The sequence below is a fragment of the Corvus moneduloides genome, chromosome 3 (genome assembly GCF_009650955.1).
Source record: "Corvus moneduloides isolate bCorMon1 chromosome 3, bCorMon1.pri, whole genome shotgun sequence".
Classification (NCBI taxonomy): domain Eukaryota; kingdom Metazoa; phylum Chordata; class Aves; order Passeriformes; family Corvidae; genus Corvus; species Corvus moneduloides.
In genome coordinates, this window is record NC_045478.1 from 101767277 (window position 1) to 101782111 (window position 14835).

Sequence of the window (14835 nt, forward strand, 5' to 3'; positions counted from 1 at the left end):
TGAACAAACATACGTGATGTTTGCCTGGTTTTTATTTTCGTGTAAGAGAGGGAGGAGAGAAGAAGCCATCACTGATTGTTCAGGATAGATATTTTCTCTTCTTTCTTTCTGGTTGCTGTGAGTAGTATGGATTTTTTCATGCTAAATGTTGTTTTGGACTGAGTGTACAAAAACTAGTAGCTTGAAAATAATCGTGAAAGGGTGGTAGAGAGAGAAAGTCCAGTGGAATAAAGGATCTCAATAAGGCCTTTCTGGCTGATAAGAAACACTTAAATCAGAAATTCAGTGATACAGGAAAATTACAGCACTTCTTACAATGGTCTGCATACCAAATTAACATCTAAAGCAGTCAGTTTCAGCTGCAGCGTTTAAACACACTTGAGATTAAACTTGCAACATGATTTCACCCAGCCCAGGGAGGACAACTACAAAAAAAAAAAAAAAAAAAAACACATTAAAATGAGTTGTATTGTTACAGCCTGAAAACAGCAATGGTACCTCTTCTAGGCAAGGTTTGTTGCCCTCTGTAAGACTCACATCCAGCTCCAATGTGCCAATAGGGATGAAGTGACACTAATTAGGGGCATGTAGTAAGATGCCCTTCTCTTTGCATCTCTGTGGTGACCCACAAAGCCAGGACTTAAACCTGTTTTGTACAAGAGTCCTATGCAGCAGCTTTGCTACCCTGCTAACAATTACTTGAGTTTTATTTTACTACTTGTCTTTGAGAACTTTAAACCTAAACTTAAATTTAAACTTAATCCTGTGATTCTCCAGGGGATAATTACAGTGTCTCAGAATCCTTACTGTGCCAGCTGCATTTTGACCCAAAGATGACTGCAGGATGTTTTTCACCATTACAGAATTTGAAAGTACAAAAGACAATTATGTAAGAGTGTTGTCAGAGTCCTTCAAACTCCAGAGCAATAGGAATACCTTGAGGGAATGAATTATTTGGGTAACTGGAAACCAGACTACCACATCACTTTGCTGTTGAGGTCATTGCTTTGGCTAGTCATCTTTTGATTCAGGCTTGGTGAAGCAGTGAGGAAGTAGCAGCAGAACCAGAAGGCTCTTGTCAGGTTTTAAGTAAGGAACACATACTTTCACAAACGTGGCTTCTGAAAATTCCCTCTTTGCCTCACTGTGCCTGTCTTTTCAATCTGGAGTGTCCTGGGGTTGTTTACTTTTCATATATTGTCATACATCTTAAGTGTGTTTCAGAAGGGGAATAGCAAGTTGTTCCACAGTGGAAAACATGTCACAAAATCTGGTAATTAGGTAGTTACTGTTTTCTAAACCCACTGTGTTCCCACTGGGTTTTTTCTGGCTTTCAGTGCACTGTCCCTCCTCAGTAGCAAATGGTTGATGACAGATAAAAGGTAATACCTCAGAGGCAGCTTTGTAGATAAAAACTGGAGTATTGGAGCAAGTCCCTTACACTAATTTTGCACTGTCTGACTTTGAAGCCTTGCTGCAAGAGCCTGGAAGCAATGCCTGAGGGAAGAACGGCACAAGTGTTGTGTCCAAGAGCACTGAGCAGCTAGTGGTTGTGCTCATAGCTTAGTGTCATAGTGGACAGAGTTTCAGAGCTAATGGCAAGCTGATGTATGACTGATTTATCCTTGAGGGGGCAGTCCCAATTCCTGGATATGACCTGTGGCTTCCATTATTTGGTCTCCTTTGATTGCAGAGAGGCTGTTTCCAGCAGGATTTTGCAGTCACATCAGGGTCAGGAGGGGTGAGCAGAGTGATTATTATGGGCTTTGGGAGCCCAGATGCATTAAACAAGCTTTTAATTTATTGGAGAGACTTTCCCTGGAAGAGAGGAGGGGATTTGTGGCCCAAGTGCGCCTGACAGGAAGGATGGGATCCTGCTGGAAAGATGTGCTGTCACAGCTGACAAGCTGTTCATCCTTCCAGCGCATGCTGCTTCACTTACCGTGTCTGCATGTCCTTGGAGGCAGCCTGACCCAGCTCCTGGCAGGGACCCCAAAGCCGAGCAGGGAGAGAAATTCACACAGAGGGAGAAACGATGTCACATTATGCTGCTTGTTAGAAAAAAACCCATAGAATTTGCTATCAGTGAGCTGAAATCTAAACAGCCTAAATGGTCCTAATAGTTAGAGAGGTTAGGGAAGCTTGCCAGAGTGTGGAAATCATAACAACTGCATTTAATAACAATCAAGCTACTCTTATAAATATTTGCATGTGCTGCTTCAAAGCCTACTACACGGTCATTCATGTACTGCAGTTAGAAAGATGAGGAGGGAAAAAATAAAAGAGAGCGAGAAGAAAAGGGCACTCCGTGTTTTGTAGCTGCCATAATAAAGAATGGGCAAAGCACCAGAAAGAAAAGAAAAAGGAAAAGAAACCCTCCAAAGTTTAATAAACACAAAAGGGAATAAAAATAAATCTTTGGAGCATTTATTACAAGCCCTTGATGGAAGGATTAGATTGAAGCTCTCAGCCTTTCCAGTGTGGGTGTATGTGTGAAGGCGGCCTGTCTGGCCTCTTCCAATGAGAAAAGAAAAGTTGTTTACATTTCCTAACTTGGGCTGTGCATGTAATTGATTTCTTTTTGTTTCAATAGCAGAAATGAAAATTCAGAGGAGAAAAAAAGCCTCATTTGGATACAATTGAATTTAGGTCTTTTTCCTCGCCAGAACGAAAGCACAACTCTCAGAAGAGCTGTGTCAAACGGAGTGTTTTGTTTCTTCTGAAATGTCAGTACATGCAGTACTTGGGAGGAAAGCTGTGGAAATGCAGGGCTTAGTTCATCAAACACAACTGCGCAAGGCAGAAGTGTCATCCTTCTATGCAGGTTGTTCCCAATTTGGGGAATATCTTCAGCATGAAACAAACTTTCTATCCCCCTTTCAGTTTCAGGGTGCTTGACTACATCTTGCTCTCCTCCCCGGTGCTCCTAGGGGCCTGCGTGCTGTTTTGGATGCTTGGTCAGAGAATATGTTCAGTCTCTCCCGTTGACAGTGTTCCAGCCTGGAGCAATGCTGAAGACTGTGGTGGGATAGGTCTCCTGCACCACTCCCATTGGTGCTTTTCTGCTTTGTCAGAGCAGGGCTGCTTTCTGTCCAGATTGCTGGCACAGAAGCCTGGAGGATGCTGGACATCGAACAAAGTCAGTAGGAGGCAGAGAAACCACAGTGTCCTTATGCACTTAATCACTCACATACCAGAGTACATTTGAACCTGGCAGCTCAGACTGCCCCGTGTAAGCAGCTGATGAAGTTTCAGCTTGTTCAAGGCAGAAAAAAAAAAAAAAGGGTAAACTTGTGATGCTCAGTGTTTAGCAGCCTTAAGGGAGGAGGAGGATGGATGCTGCCTTCACCTTCTCCAACTGTGTTGTGTAACTCTTGTCTCAGCTGTGATGATTGTGATTGTGATTATTACAGCTGGAAGTCTTCAGGTTTTTTTGGAGGGTTGATTTAATGAGTAATTTAAAAATGATAAAAATGGAACCTTTCATTGCATTTACTATTCTCTCTCCCACCAAAACAAAAGAAACCTGTGTTTTCCTAGCTCCAGGAAACATACTGATTTAATTCCACTCATTAATGATAATAGTTCAAAGAATACTTCAGGAGTCTAGTCTGCAGCAGGGTAACTGTGTTTGCAGACTAGCTTGGTCAGAGTCATCCTGGCGTCTGCTGGAGTCATGGGGCCAAAACCAGAGGGAAGTGCAGAGGTATCCAGCTGAGTCTGAATTGATACAACTGTCAGGTTAAGGTGGAGTCACAAAGAAAGATGAATTGCAGCATCTGAGATCACTTAAAGGCTAATCCAAAACCTTGTAGACTCCATAGGGTTCTTACGATTCCTTTAAAGAGACTTGCAAGTCTCATTTCTCAGTCTTAATGTTGATTAATTTTCACATAAACCCCAATTCTGCAGTCAGCCATTCCTTCTTTTTTTCATCTGTCCATGAATAATGCCTTTTCCTCAGTTGACTTCCTGTGGATACTGTCATGAATGATAGAGTAAAGAAATCAAATTTCTTATGTGGGTTTTTGCATATAAAGATGTAAAACTATCTTACAAGAGAGACGAAGCTTCTGTAAGACAAGAATTTCTTCTTACTCATAGAGGGTGTCCCATCCCTGCCTTCCAGTGGAAAACTAATACTTGTTTACAGTGTGTGCAAATACACATATGCAAAGACAAAAATGGGCACACTGAAAGAGTATTCATTCTCTGTCTTCCTTATATATGAAAGAGAGAAAAAATGTAAATGCAGGAATGGCTTGGGAATATCCACTCAGATACATAAGCAGAGATTTGTAATATACAGTATCTAAAATAAAGAAACTGGAGAGAAGGCCTACAAATATAGCACAAGAAAGTTCTAGGAATAAGAAGCTAAATATAAAACAAACTGACAGTTAAATAGGACTTTTCAATCTAAAATAAAGTCAGGATGGACAGGGTTTGTTTGTGCCAGGGCAAGTGAATGCTGCTGGTTTGGCTTGTCCACAGTGAACAAAATGGTAGGTTGATGCCTCAAACAAATGACAGGGAAGGACAACTTACAACTCATCCTGGAAGCATCAATCTTATATATACATATTATGATGCCAAATTATATTCCTAGTAGGATTAGGTTTGGCTGCAGAACAAGTAGTAGTCTCGGAGTTTCCTACAGCAGGAAAAATAAATTGAAGATACTGTTTCTCTTAGAGGAGGATATAATCTCTGAACCAAGTAGCTTTTATAAGAATTTGCAGAATGTATCAAGCTCATAGTTGCTATACAGTAAAGCGTCTCTCAGAAGCCCTTCATTTGGTATTTTGAGAGACTCTAGCACTGATGTGTTGCTGATGGGAGAGAGGAGGAGCTTTGGTGTAGGAGTAATTTGCATCTGTTTGCCTTTGAGTTCTCACTGTGAGATTGTAGCTGTTTCCTGTCAATAAGCATGTTAGCCAAGAATGGTGATGATGATGCCTGGGGGGTTATTTTCAAGCGCTGCAGATGTGAAAATCTGAGAACCTTTTTTTTCGTTTTCTTAATTAAAAGGAATCATAAGGAAGTCTGTGGCTTCCTGTTCATAGTTGTACCTGTTTGATCATACTGAGGGTCTGCTTTGGGAAGTACTCTTTCAGAGGATTTTTTGAAGTGTTTTGAGAACTTGTCATCTCTCACTTACAATGCCTCTGCAGTTGAGGCCGATATTATTTCTTTATCATCAAAGATTTTCTCATTTTTATTAAGTAGTCAGTTTTAACTTACTCAAAGAGCTACAGGTGGGTTATTAAATATGTAAATGTGAGAACCCCTGTGCTTCCTCAGCTGAAAATGCCTCCCCAAACCCCCAAATACAATTTTCCTCTTTTTTTTTTTTTTTAATTTATCCACTTCAGTTTTCACATGGTAAGAGAAGAAACCGTTCCCTTGGTTTGAACAAAGATTTTTATGAGGCCTTAAAGTAATTTCATCTCCTCTCCAAGGAGTTTGGGTGTCAGGCAGGGGTGCTGCAGGCAAATTTCTCCTGGTGCTGCTGCTCTGGACAGTGTGGAAGGGCCTTAGGTGATGACTGAAGCCCTTAGGGTTGCCTGGGTTGTGTAAAAGTGCCTTGCTGCTTACGCTTAGTCAGGGTTTACCGCCGAGAAGGAGAAACATTGTTTTGAAACCTAAACTGAGATATCTAACACTGCTATTGAAGACTTGAGTGCATTTTTCTGGTTTTTTTCTGCTTTTCCCCAATATATAGTAAGGGGTGGTTATGTTTATGGCTTTTACTGCTTCCAAATGGTCAAAATTCATATAATCCTGTTTATAATGTCTACTGTCTGCTTGCCTTTTCCCTTTGTTTTTCCTTCCTCTTCTCTTCCAGCCCTCATCACTATAATCAGAATGCCTATTTTGTTCCAAAAATATCCTTTAATAACTAGGTATGGAACAAAATCTGAAGCTGGCTAATTCATGCTCCATATTCTGGGGGAAGTGGGTTTCAGAGAACATACAGATCAGATGAGCTGCTGTTATGTGTTGTCTTAGCAGATCCCTGTGAACTCTCTGCAAGCCTGAAGGCATTTACCTTATACCAACTGCTATATTTTTCTCTCAGTTCATAAATATTCATGATTTTCTACCAGTTGGCTAAAAGAGGGGAGGTTTAAATGCATGACCTGAAATAGAGTTGAAAGTAGTTGTTAATCTCTATTAATATGGCAGTCTTACAAAAAACACATGGGGTTGATTTTTTTGAATTTTTATTAAATTGTTAATAGTACTAAATTGACCACTGGAAACTGAATCATGGTTCAGATATTTTCCTGATTGAGGCTGCCTTGTATTAAAATGTTTGAAGGAACAACATCATTTTATCATCAAAACAAGTGATAAAACCACCCTGCTTTCTTGCAGACGCCATCCCGCCGAGCTATTACAGCCTTTACTTCCGGATCGTCAGATTTGACGTCTCAGCGATGGAGAAGAACGCCTCCAACTTGGTGAAGGCTGAGTTCAGGGTCTTCCGCCTGCAGAACTCCAAGGCGCGCGTCTCGGAGCAGCGGATAGAGCTGTACCAGGTACGGCGGCACCTCAGACCTGTCAGCTGCCCACCTGGCTGCTGCCAACCCATCCAGCAGGCAGCACAACGGTGGGGAGAAGCAGCTGAGTCCCCTCTCTCCAAAGCAGCCTTTCCCTAGAAAGGACTTCACTCAAAGTCATACGATGCTGAAATGTGCAAACTTTCTCTTGCAGTTGAGCCTCAGGACTCCAGGGTTTTGAGCCAGCACGGTGCCCAGGTGGCCAAGAGGGCCACTGGCATGCTGGCTTGTATCAGCAATAGTGTGGCCAGCAGGACCAGGGCAGTGATTTTCCCTCTCTACTCAGCCCTGGTGAGGTCACATCTCAAATCCTGTGTCCAGTTTTTCAGTCCATTCCAGTCCCTCACTGCAAGGAAAAAGTTGAGGTGCTGGAGCATGTCCAGAGAAGGGCAGCAAAGCTGGGCAAGGGTTTAGAGAGAGAGTCCTATGAGGAGCAGCTGGGGGAGCTGAGGATGTTTAACCTGGAGAAAAGGAGGCTCAGGGCAGACCTTTCGCTCTCTACAACTGCCTGAAAGGAGGGGGCAGCCGGGTGGGGATTGGCCTCTCCTCCTGTGCAACCAGCAACAGGACAAGAGGAAATGGTCTCAAGCTGCACCATGGGAGGTTCAGGTTGGACATCAGGAAGAATTCCTTCACTGAAAGGATTGTCAAGTATCGGAACAGGCTGCCCAGGGAAGTGGTAGAGTCACCACCCCTGGAAGAGTTCAAGAAATGACTGGACCTGGCACTTGGTGCCCTGGATCAGTTGACATGGTGGTGTTTGGTCAAGGGTTGGACTCCGTGATCTTGGAGGTCTTTTCCAACCTTAGTGATTCTGTGATTCTGTGATTTTATGTTTCAGCATATAAAAAAACTGTGAGAGAACAGGACATCAAAAAAGTTGTCCCCAGGATGTCTGTCTCCCAACACCTGATCTGAACTGTAGTTTACATGGAAGTCAAATTCCTCTCTCTCGCCCGTGTTCAGGAGAAGCTTTTGTAGCTTTCCTTGTAGCAATGACATTATAACTTAAAGCTTAGCAGTTTCAAACCTGGCTTCTGTATAGTAGTCCAGGGGTTGCGGCAAGGGAGTGGACAATTCAGGGATTGTGGAGTGAGTAAGAAAATGCCCCATGACTCTTTCACTCTTGAGTGTTGACAAGATTTATATCATTTAATCTTTAAGTATTTTAGAGCCTTTAACCTCACTTAACACAGAGTCTGTGCGTTTGTGCAAATACTGTCTAGAGCATATTTCATCTAAAGCGTCGTTCAGTTCACTGAGAAACACAGCAACTAAAAGGGGCCCAGCTATTAGCGGTTTTATACTGAGTAAAACTCGTGGTTGTTCCAGCAACCTGTGACATGCTCTGCTGAAAACCCTGATGGATAGAATACCACCTTGTAAAAGGGTATGGAGCCCCTCTTTAGCTCTGTCCTTGCTGCCTGCGTTAGCTGTGCTTGGGCACTGTCCTGGGCTTGCAGCACTGTAGAGTCCTGCTCAGATCCAGTGGGTGCAAATTTGCGTGGGTGCAAATTTCTCCCTCACGTTGAATGTTCACCTTTTTCCTGCCTGGACTGGCCCAGTGGAAGCCAAATGTGCTGCAGAGAGAGGGGGCAGTTTGGGTTCACGTGCTTGCTGAAGTGACAGTAAAAGCCAGTCATGGAGGCTGATAGCAGGAAAAGTGCATTGGTCTGTTTAGATGTTGTTTAAACATAGGGAAAGCTTAATTCCCATTTGAATGTGGTTCAGGTCCACAGGTGGTCACTGGGGGCTGCGACCTGACTGCCTTCCTTTCCAGGAACAGGATGGCAGAAAAGTTGAGTAAATAACGTGTTATTTGTTAAAAGGGAAAGCTAGGAATGTCTGTTGAGAATCACTGGTGTTGCCTGTATAGAACAGCCATCCCAGAGAAATACACTGTGAGTCCCAGTGATGCTGCCACAGCAGCCTGCTGGAAACAATTGTATATTCTGGCTTGACCTCACTGTTCAGACATCCTAAAAGGAGTTGATGGCATCTCTGGGCTTTCTGTTGTTCTACTTTTGAGAGCTGTTAGTCAGCCACCTGAAAAGAATATGGCTGTGATTGCCTGAGCTCAGTTCATTGCCTTTCCGTGTTTGAGGAACATGGGGCATAAAGGGTTCAGCAGAGGTAGGGAAGAAAGGGCCTTTGCTTGGCTGGGATTTTGCCTTGTGATGAGAAACAGCTGGGGTTTACTTGAAAGAGTCTGACTCCAGCAAGCCTGTGCCCATGGAAATGACTGACACCTGCATCCAGGGCAGGTACTTGGGACCCTGGATAAATATATGGCTGGTGAGTAAGGCAGTTTCTTTTTTAGGCTGGGTGGAGCATACTAAGTGAAGTGTTAGGTGAGTAGTGAGTGCAGGTTATTGTAGGATTAGATCTTTTCTCCACCAAGTAAGAGGCAAGCCAGAGGCAGCATGCCCTGTGTGTTTGTGCCAGGTATATTTTAGGCATGTTACTTTGCTCCTTTGCTTGTAGAGAGGCAAGCTGTCTCTGGATCATTTCCCTTTGGTCATGTTTATTTCTTGCAATCTTGTATGCAGCTCTTCCTAAAACCTTGTACGGGGGTATTACAGCTCTGTGGTGGGCAGTCTGAACTGCATGGGTTGCTTGGCAGCAGCTCTTCTGCAGGAGCATGAGAGTCCCCAGATGTTGCTGCAACTGATCTCCATCACAGCACGTGAGGTTAGGATGCAGTGTTTAACAGGAAAAGCAAAAGCAGTGAAAAACTGGAGAGAAGGGACTGAAGAGGCTTTTGGGTCCCTTCCAGCTTGAGATATTCTGTGATTCTATGGTGTATTGTAAAACAGTGCTATAGAAAGCATCCTAAAACTTAACATATGAATTCTGGAGATTAGAAAGATGAAAATCTATGCAGATGAAGGTGAAGAAGGATGGGAGGGGGAGGCATTGGTGCCACAGTGGTGCTGGAGGAGCTTCAGAGTTGTGTATTGATGTATTGAGAACGCAGATAGAGTAGTCTAGCGGTGAATGAAGGTACGAACAGGGGAGGTAAAAGGGGAGAGGAAGATCCTCCTTTCAGTGAGGGAGGCAAATATGTTCTGTAAGGGCTGAAGACTTAGACAGATATCTGACTCCAGCATGAAAAGCCATGCACGGAGAGTGAGCCTTGCAGAGGAGATTGCTAGTGGAGTTGGCACGAGCAGCTGCCGCTCCTCCTCTGTGCATGAGCTTCGCTTCCTGTCTTGTGACATACATGCTGGGCTTGCCAGGGCTGTTGTGCCCAGAAGGAACAGTATGGTTTTTCATCTTGCATAAGCAACATTTAATTATTAGGGGTTTTTTTCTCCTCCAACCAAGTTTCAGGTTGCTTAGTCTTTTGCTTTGTTGTGGAGTTCTTCTTAATGCGGGTTTTTGAAATTCCTCTCATACCTGCAGTTTCAAGGAATGGTTATTCCTTTGTCCCCTTGTCTTTCTCAGTCAAGTAGGAGGAGAGGGGAAGAAGTCTTCTGGAGAGTATTGGAGCTCTCTTGCAGTTCACTGAGGTGGTAGCTGTCCCTGAACATCTCCTAACTACCCTCCGAGAGCTTTCTGATGTAGTCCAGCAGCAGTTTAGTAGTAGCATATATACCACTGGAGCAGAAGGGACAACAGTACTCTAAAGGACTATTTTAGGAACAGCTAGAGACAGATGTGCAGGGTAAATTGAAAAAATAAGCAAGCAGAATATAAATATTTTGTTTCTCTGCCTGATTCTTTCTTTGTGTGGTCCTCTGACCTCACAGATCTACCCCTTAAAAATGAAAGAAGAAATGCAAAACTGCACCTTTTCAGCTAAGCTTTCCTCAGGCTGTACTTGGCTCCCTTTTCCAAACCACATCAGAAAGGGACTTTGTGTTTTCCTACAGCCCTTGTTTGCACTGACTCCAGGAAGGCAGTCTGGGGCTGCTTGGCATGGTGAGCCAGGGCTGTGGCCCCTTGTTCCCGGCCCCTAGCGCAGCAGCAGCAGCAGGACCCTGTTCCACCTCGCAGGCTGAGCTGGAGCAGAGAGCACCCCATCGTATTTATGCTGGGAGTGAGTGGTTGTGAATCTGTTTGCCAGGTTTTCTGCCATCTGGATTTCTCCAGGCAGTGAGTCCTAGAGATTAATCCTCATGGAGGTGCCCTGGATGCATCCACAAAGCCAGTGGGCAAGTAGTAATCCCTGTGTGCAGAAAAAGTCTGTTTTCACCCAGAATGCTTCTCTTGGTATTTAAGGATTAGTCAGCCACATCTGTGTGTTCCTGCACAGATGGGAAGTGCAGTGCACATACTAAGTAGTCTTAGGATGGAAAATAATAAAACTCACCGAAGTAGGAATTAAGTTACTTTTATAAGGCTGGTATAAAAGCTCCTGTCTCTTCTTGGCTCTGGTTAAGTGAAGCTGCAGAGAATTAAATTCTTTAAAGGCACTATCTTTTCTGTTGTTTCTTCTGCCTGAAAGGGAGGCTTAATCTGATGGTTATACTGCTGATCATCAGCACGTTGGCGAGTGGGAAGCCGGAGGGAAGGAAGGAAGCGGCGTGACCATCAGACAAGCCGCGCTTCTCCCGTCCTTCCACTGCGCCATGCTCGCTCAATGTGCTTCCCAACGTGCACCAAGACTTCAGAAAATATTAAGAGGATAAAGTGCTTTTGGGGAAAGGAGGAGGAATAATATTAAATAAACAAGTTTAAGCATCCTCCGGTGGCCCTTGCTATGTTTTTAAAGATTTATGCCAAATGCAGGCTTTATTGGAATTTGATCAGATAAAGCTCAGTTGTTATGGGAATGTCTTTGTTCATCAGTTTTCTTGCCTGCTTTGAAGACTTCATCACATCTTTCTTTTATTAAGGTACTTCTGTATTTATGAATAAAGTCCCTGCACCCTTCAAAAAAAACCCTTGTCTTTTATGAATAAGCATTCCAAAAAATAAATAGGCACCACTGCAAAGCAGAACTAGTGGAAACCCTTACAGGGTGAAAAGACACCCTTCAGAGAGTATTGTGGTATTGGGTTTAAGGTATTTTTATTACATACAGGAAGTCAAACAATAACAAGTAATAATTACTTCCTATGGAAGCAGTGCCATGTTTTGTTAACACATCATAAAGCATCACAAAAAATGCAGCTGAAGTGCTGTGTTTTATTGTCATTGTTATCTGAGGCTGCTCTGGGTGGGGGTACCTGAGAGACACTGGATGGGAGGGATGTCCCACAGGATGTATCAGAGCACAGGGTTGGGGCAAATGAACAGTGCCAGGTTAAAGCTGGGGGGGACACATCAGATTGCAGTGAAGAATTTGAAGCAAACAGGAGCAGACCTTTGGTCATTCCATGTTATGGAGATTCCAGTTCATGTCAAGAGCTCCTGTGGAGCTTGCTCGGGGTCTAGAAAGAACTGTCTGTGGTCTAGGCAGTGGTAACCCCTGCTTATTCCAGGGCCTCTCTCCCTGCTTGGAGGTATGAGGAGGAAGATGCTGTGGAACATATTACCCCATTATGAGTCAGATTTAAATTTAAACCACAGTCGGTTGTTCAAATACTTTCAATTCAGACAGTGTTTTGTCTTGTTTTTCAGTTGGGGAATACGTTTAGAGTGAGCTACTATAGATTTGGGCCAAATCTCTGTGGTGCAAATCTGAGGCAATTTACACTGACTGCAACAAAGATCCTTCAGGCTGATCTCCGTATAATCAGGAGCAGAGGGGCCTTGCTCTCTTTTCTTGCCAAAAAGTGCTGTCTCTAATGCCACGGAAGAAAATACCATGAAGCAGGATTTGTGGCTGTGAGCTGGCGCAGCATGTCTGTATTACAGATGTCACCTGGGGCATTTGGTTATAATTGCCTGCCATCACTGTGACCCACATCTAAAGTAGGGCATTTGGATCTCACAGTTTATGTATTGCTGTCCTGAAACCATTCTCCTGCATTCTGAAAGGTTACCAGGTTTTGTTGAATGGCAAATGTACGGTGTTCTTTGAAGTGCCAAACTCAGTATAAAGCGTGGATGTAATAACTTTCTACTTTACCAACCTCCTTCTCTTTCCCTCAGCAAAGGGGGAAAACTGCTCAGGGTCAGAGGAAGTTAATTTGCAGTACATTTCAGTTGAATTGCTGTTTTCTCCTTGTTTCAGAATTCCTTTTTCTGGTTCCAAATACTGTATGCCCTGCAAAAAGATGTCAGTACATTGGAGACCATGTATAGAGTACCTTCAGAAAATACTCTGTGAGCATGAGGAGCAAGTATTTATGGCTGCATCAACTTCACTGCAATTTGAGACCCTATCTTGGATGCAGCCACCTCTTGCCAGGAACAGAGCAGTTACTGAAGATGACTTGAAGAAATATATAATATCCCCATCAGCTCCTGGCAAGGGCCAGTGTGTGCTTCCCAGCTGGACTCTGCCACATGTAGAAATGTGGGCCATGGATGGATGTATTGCCATTTGTGGTGTATGTACATAGTCAGAGGCGTGGCAGTGTAGGCCATGGGTTAGAAAACAACTGCTAGGATTGGGTTCCTGCTCTTTGGGCTAGGGTTTGTTGGGATAGCCAAGCCTACGTTATGCTGGGACACGAGCAAGTTTGAACCAAGCAGCTCAGCGTGGTAGTTACTGGGCTGTGGAACATCAGGTTGGCTTGATGGCCGTGTGCTAGAGAGCCTGTTGGAGAGGGAAGGGTGGTGTTCCTGTTGTGGGCAGGTGTAGGAAACAATGTGAAGCTTTGTTGAAGAGAAGCCTACGTGAAGAAGAATAGATGATGGGAGAAAATGGAGGAGGATGGGAGTGGTTTGGGTGGAAGCCTGTAGGTGGTGGGAAGAGAAAACCACAATGAGAATTGTGAGTTATGGGGAGCAATGCAGGCAAGAGGAAGGGAAGAAAGAGGAGGGACTTGCAGAAGAAGACAACATCTTGGAAGAAGTAGTATGTCCAAATATTCATTTAGCCAAGAAAGCTGCATGCCAAAATGTTGTAGTAAAATGCACGTGAAGATGAGATGTGACTGTCAGGGACAGGACCGAGGAAGAGAAACGGGCTTAGGAGACCTGTGTATTAAGGGGAGATGAACACAGGAGTACCCTGCAGGATCCAGGAGATTTGGCTAGAGGACAGGAGAACCCACTCTGTTTCTGTTGACTTTGGCTCCTCTTTGTTGATATTTTAATAAAACATAACGTGCCTTTGGCAAGTTAAAGCTAAATGCTAGATAAGTTTACGGGATTTTTTTGTTTTGCTTCATTTTATATAAAATCTTTCTTTGGAGCTATCTTAAAATCTCCCAAATGGCAGGAAATTGCCCTCAATATTTCAGAATCTTCCAGGAGAAGGACCCCAGACCCTCCGTTCTTGTTTATTGCTTATACAATGCAGTCTTCCTGCCTGCTTAAACATAAATCAGGCTGGATGGCCTCGGGGCCCTGTCCCCAACTTACACTGCACATGTATCTTCAGTATCAGGAGGAAGGCCCTGCTTGGGGAACAAATGAAGAGGAAATCCCTTCCCAGGATCCATTCTCTTCCCAGAGATCATCCCCTTACCGCAGGGTGATGCAATGAGTCAGTCACAGTGATTCCATGACATACTTGACTTCCCCTCCCTTTCTGACCTGCTTAAGTGCTTATCTCTTTACCCCCCTCACACTTCACCTTCTTTTACCTTTAAGTGAGCAGCAGCCAACACTGTAAGAGAATCCTTCTGCAGCTGTAGCCCATCCAGATATAAAAGAGGTTGGGTTATGTGTGCAATATGTTCTTTTTATTTGCAAGTTTGCATGAAGAACGTGTCTGGCAAGTTCTGAGCAGATGGATCAGAGCTATGGGTTTTTTACAAACTTTGGCAAGTATTCCATACCTTTCTTTGTATTTTGGCAGGAACTCTGCATCTCATATACTAGTCTCTTGAAGATTCTGCCCTCAGTTTGAGCCTGATTCGGAGACCGCTGCAAGTAATGGAAGGACTTCATTGATATGCAGGGAGACTGTAAAGGCCTTTTAACTCCATAGCACTGAAGGCAGAGTCTGAATCACTCCCTTGCACAAGTGGCTACAAGAAGAGCTTGAAAACTCACACTGACAATTTTTTTAAAAAATACACAGCTGGTCTCTTGCACTTAGAAGGAGCTAGGATTTTGATAGCCAGTAGATTCCCAATTATCTGGCAAAAGGTACTACATGGAAGCTTTGCACTTTACACCATATGTTTTCACATATAATGAGTAAGAAACTGGAGAGGTTCGCAACAGAGTCAAGGATTTGCTTTTCCTGTGTCCAAGATAGGAT

General features: G+C 43.7%; 1 protein-coding gene across 1 annotated transcript in view; it reads left to right on the top strand.

The window, feature by feature from the left end:
- The window catches only part of TGFB2 (transforming growth factor beta 2), a 61039-nt gene that overhangs the window by 31395 nt on the left and 14809 nt on the right, over positions 1-14835 (top strand). The window contains exon 2 of the mRNA XM_032103012.1: positions 6382-6545. Coding sequence (XP_031958903.1) covers positions 6382-6545 — 164 coding nt within the window. The remainder of the gene's footprint in view (positions 1-6381; positions 6546-14835) is intronic.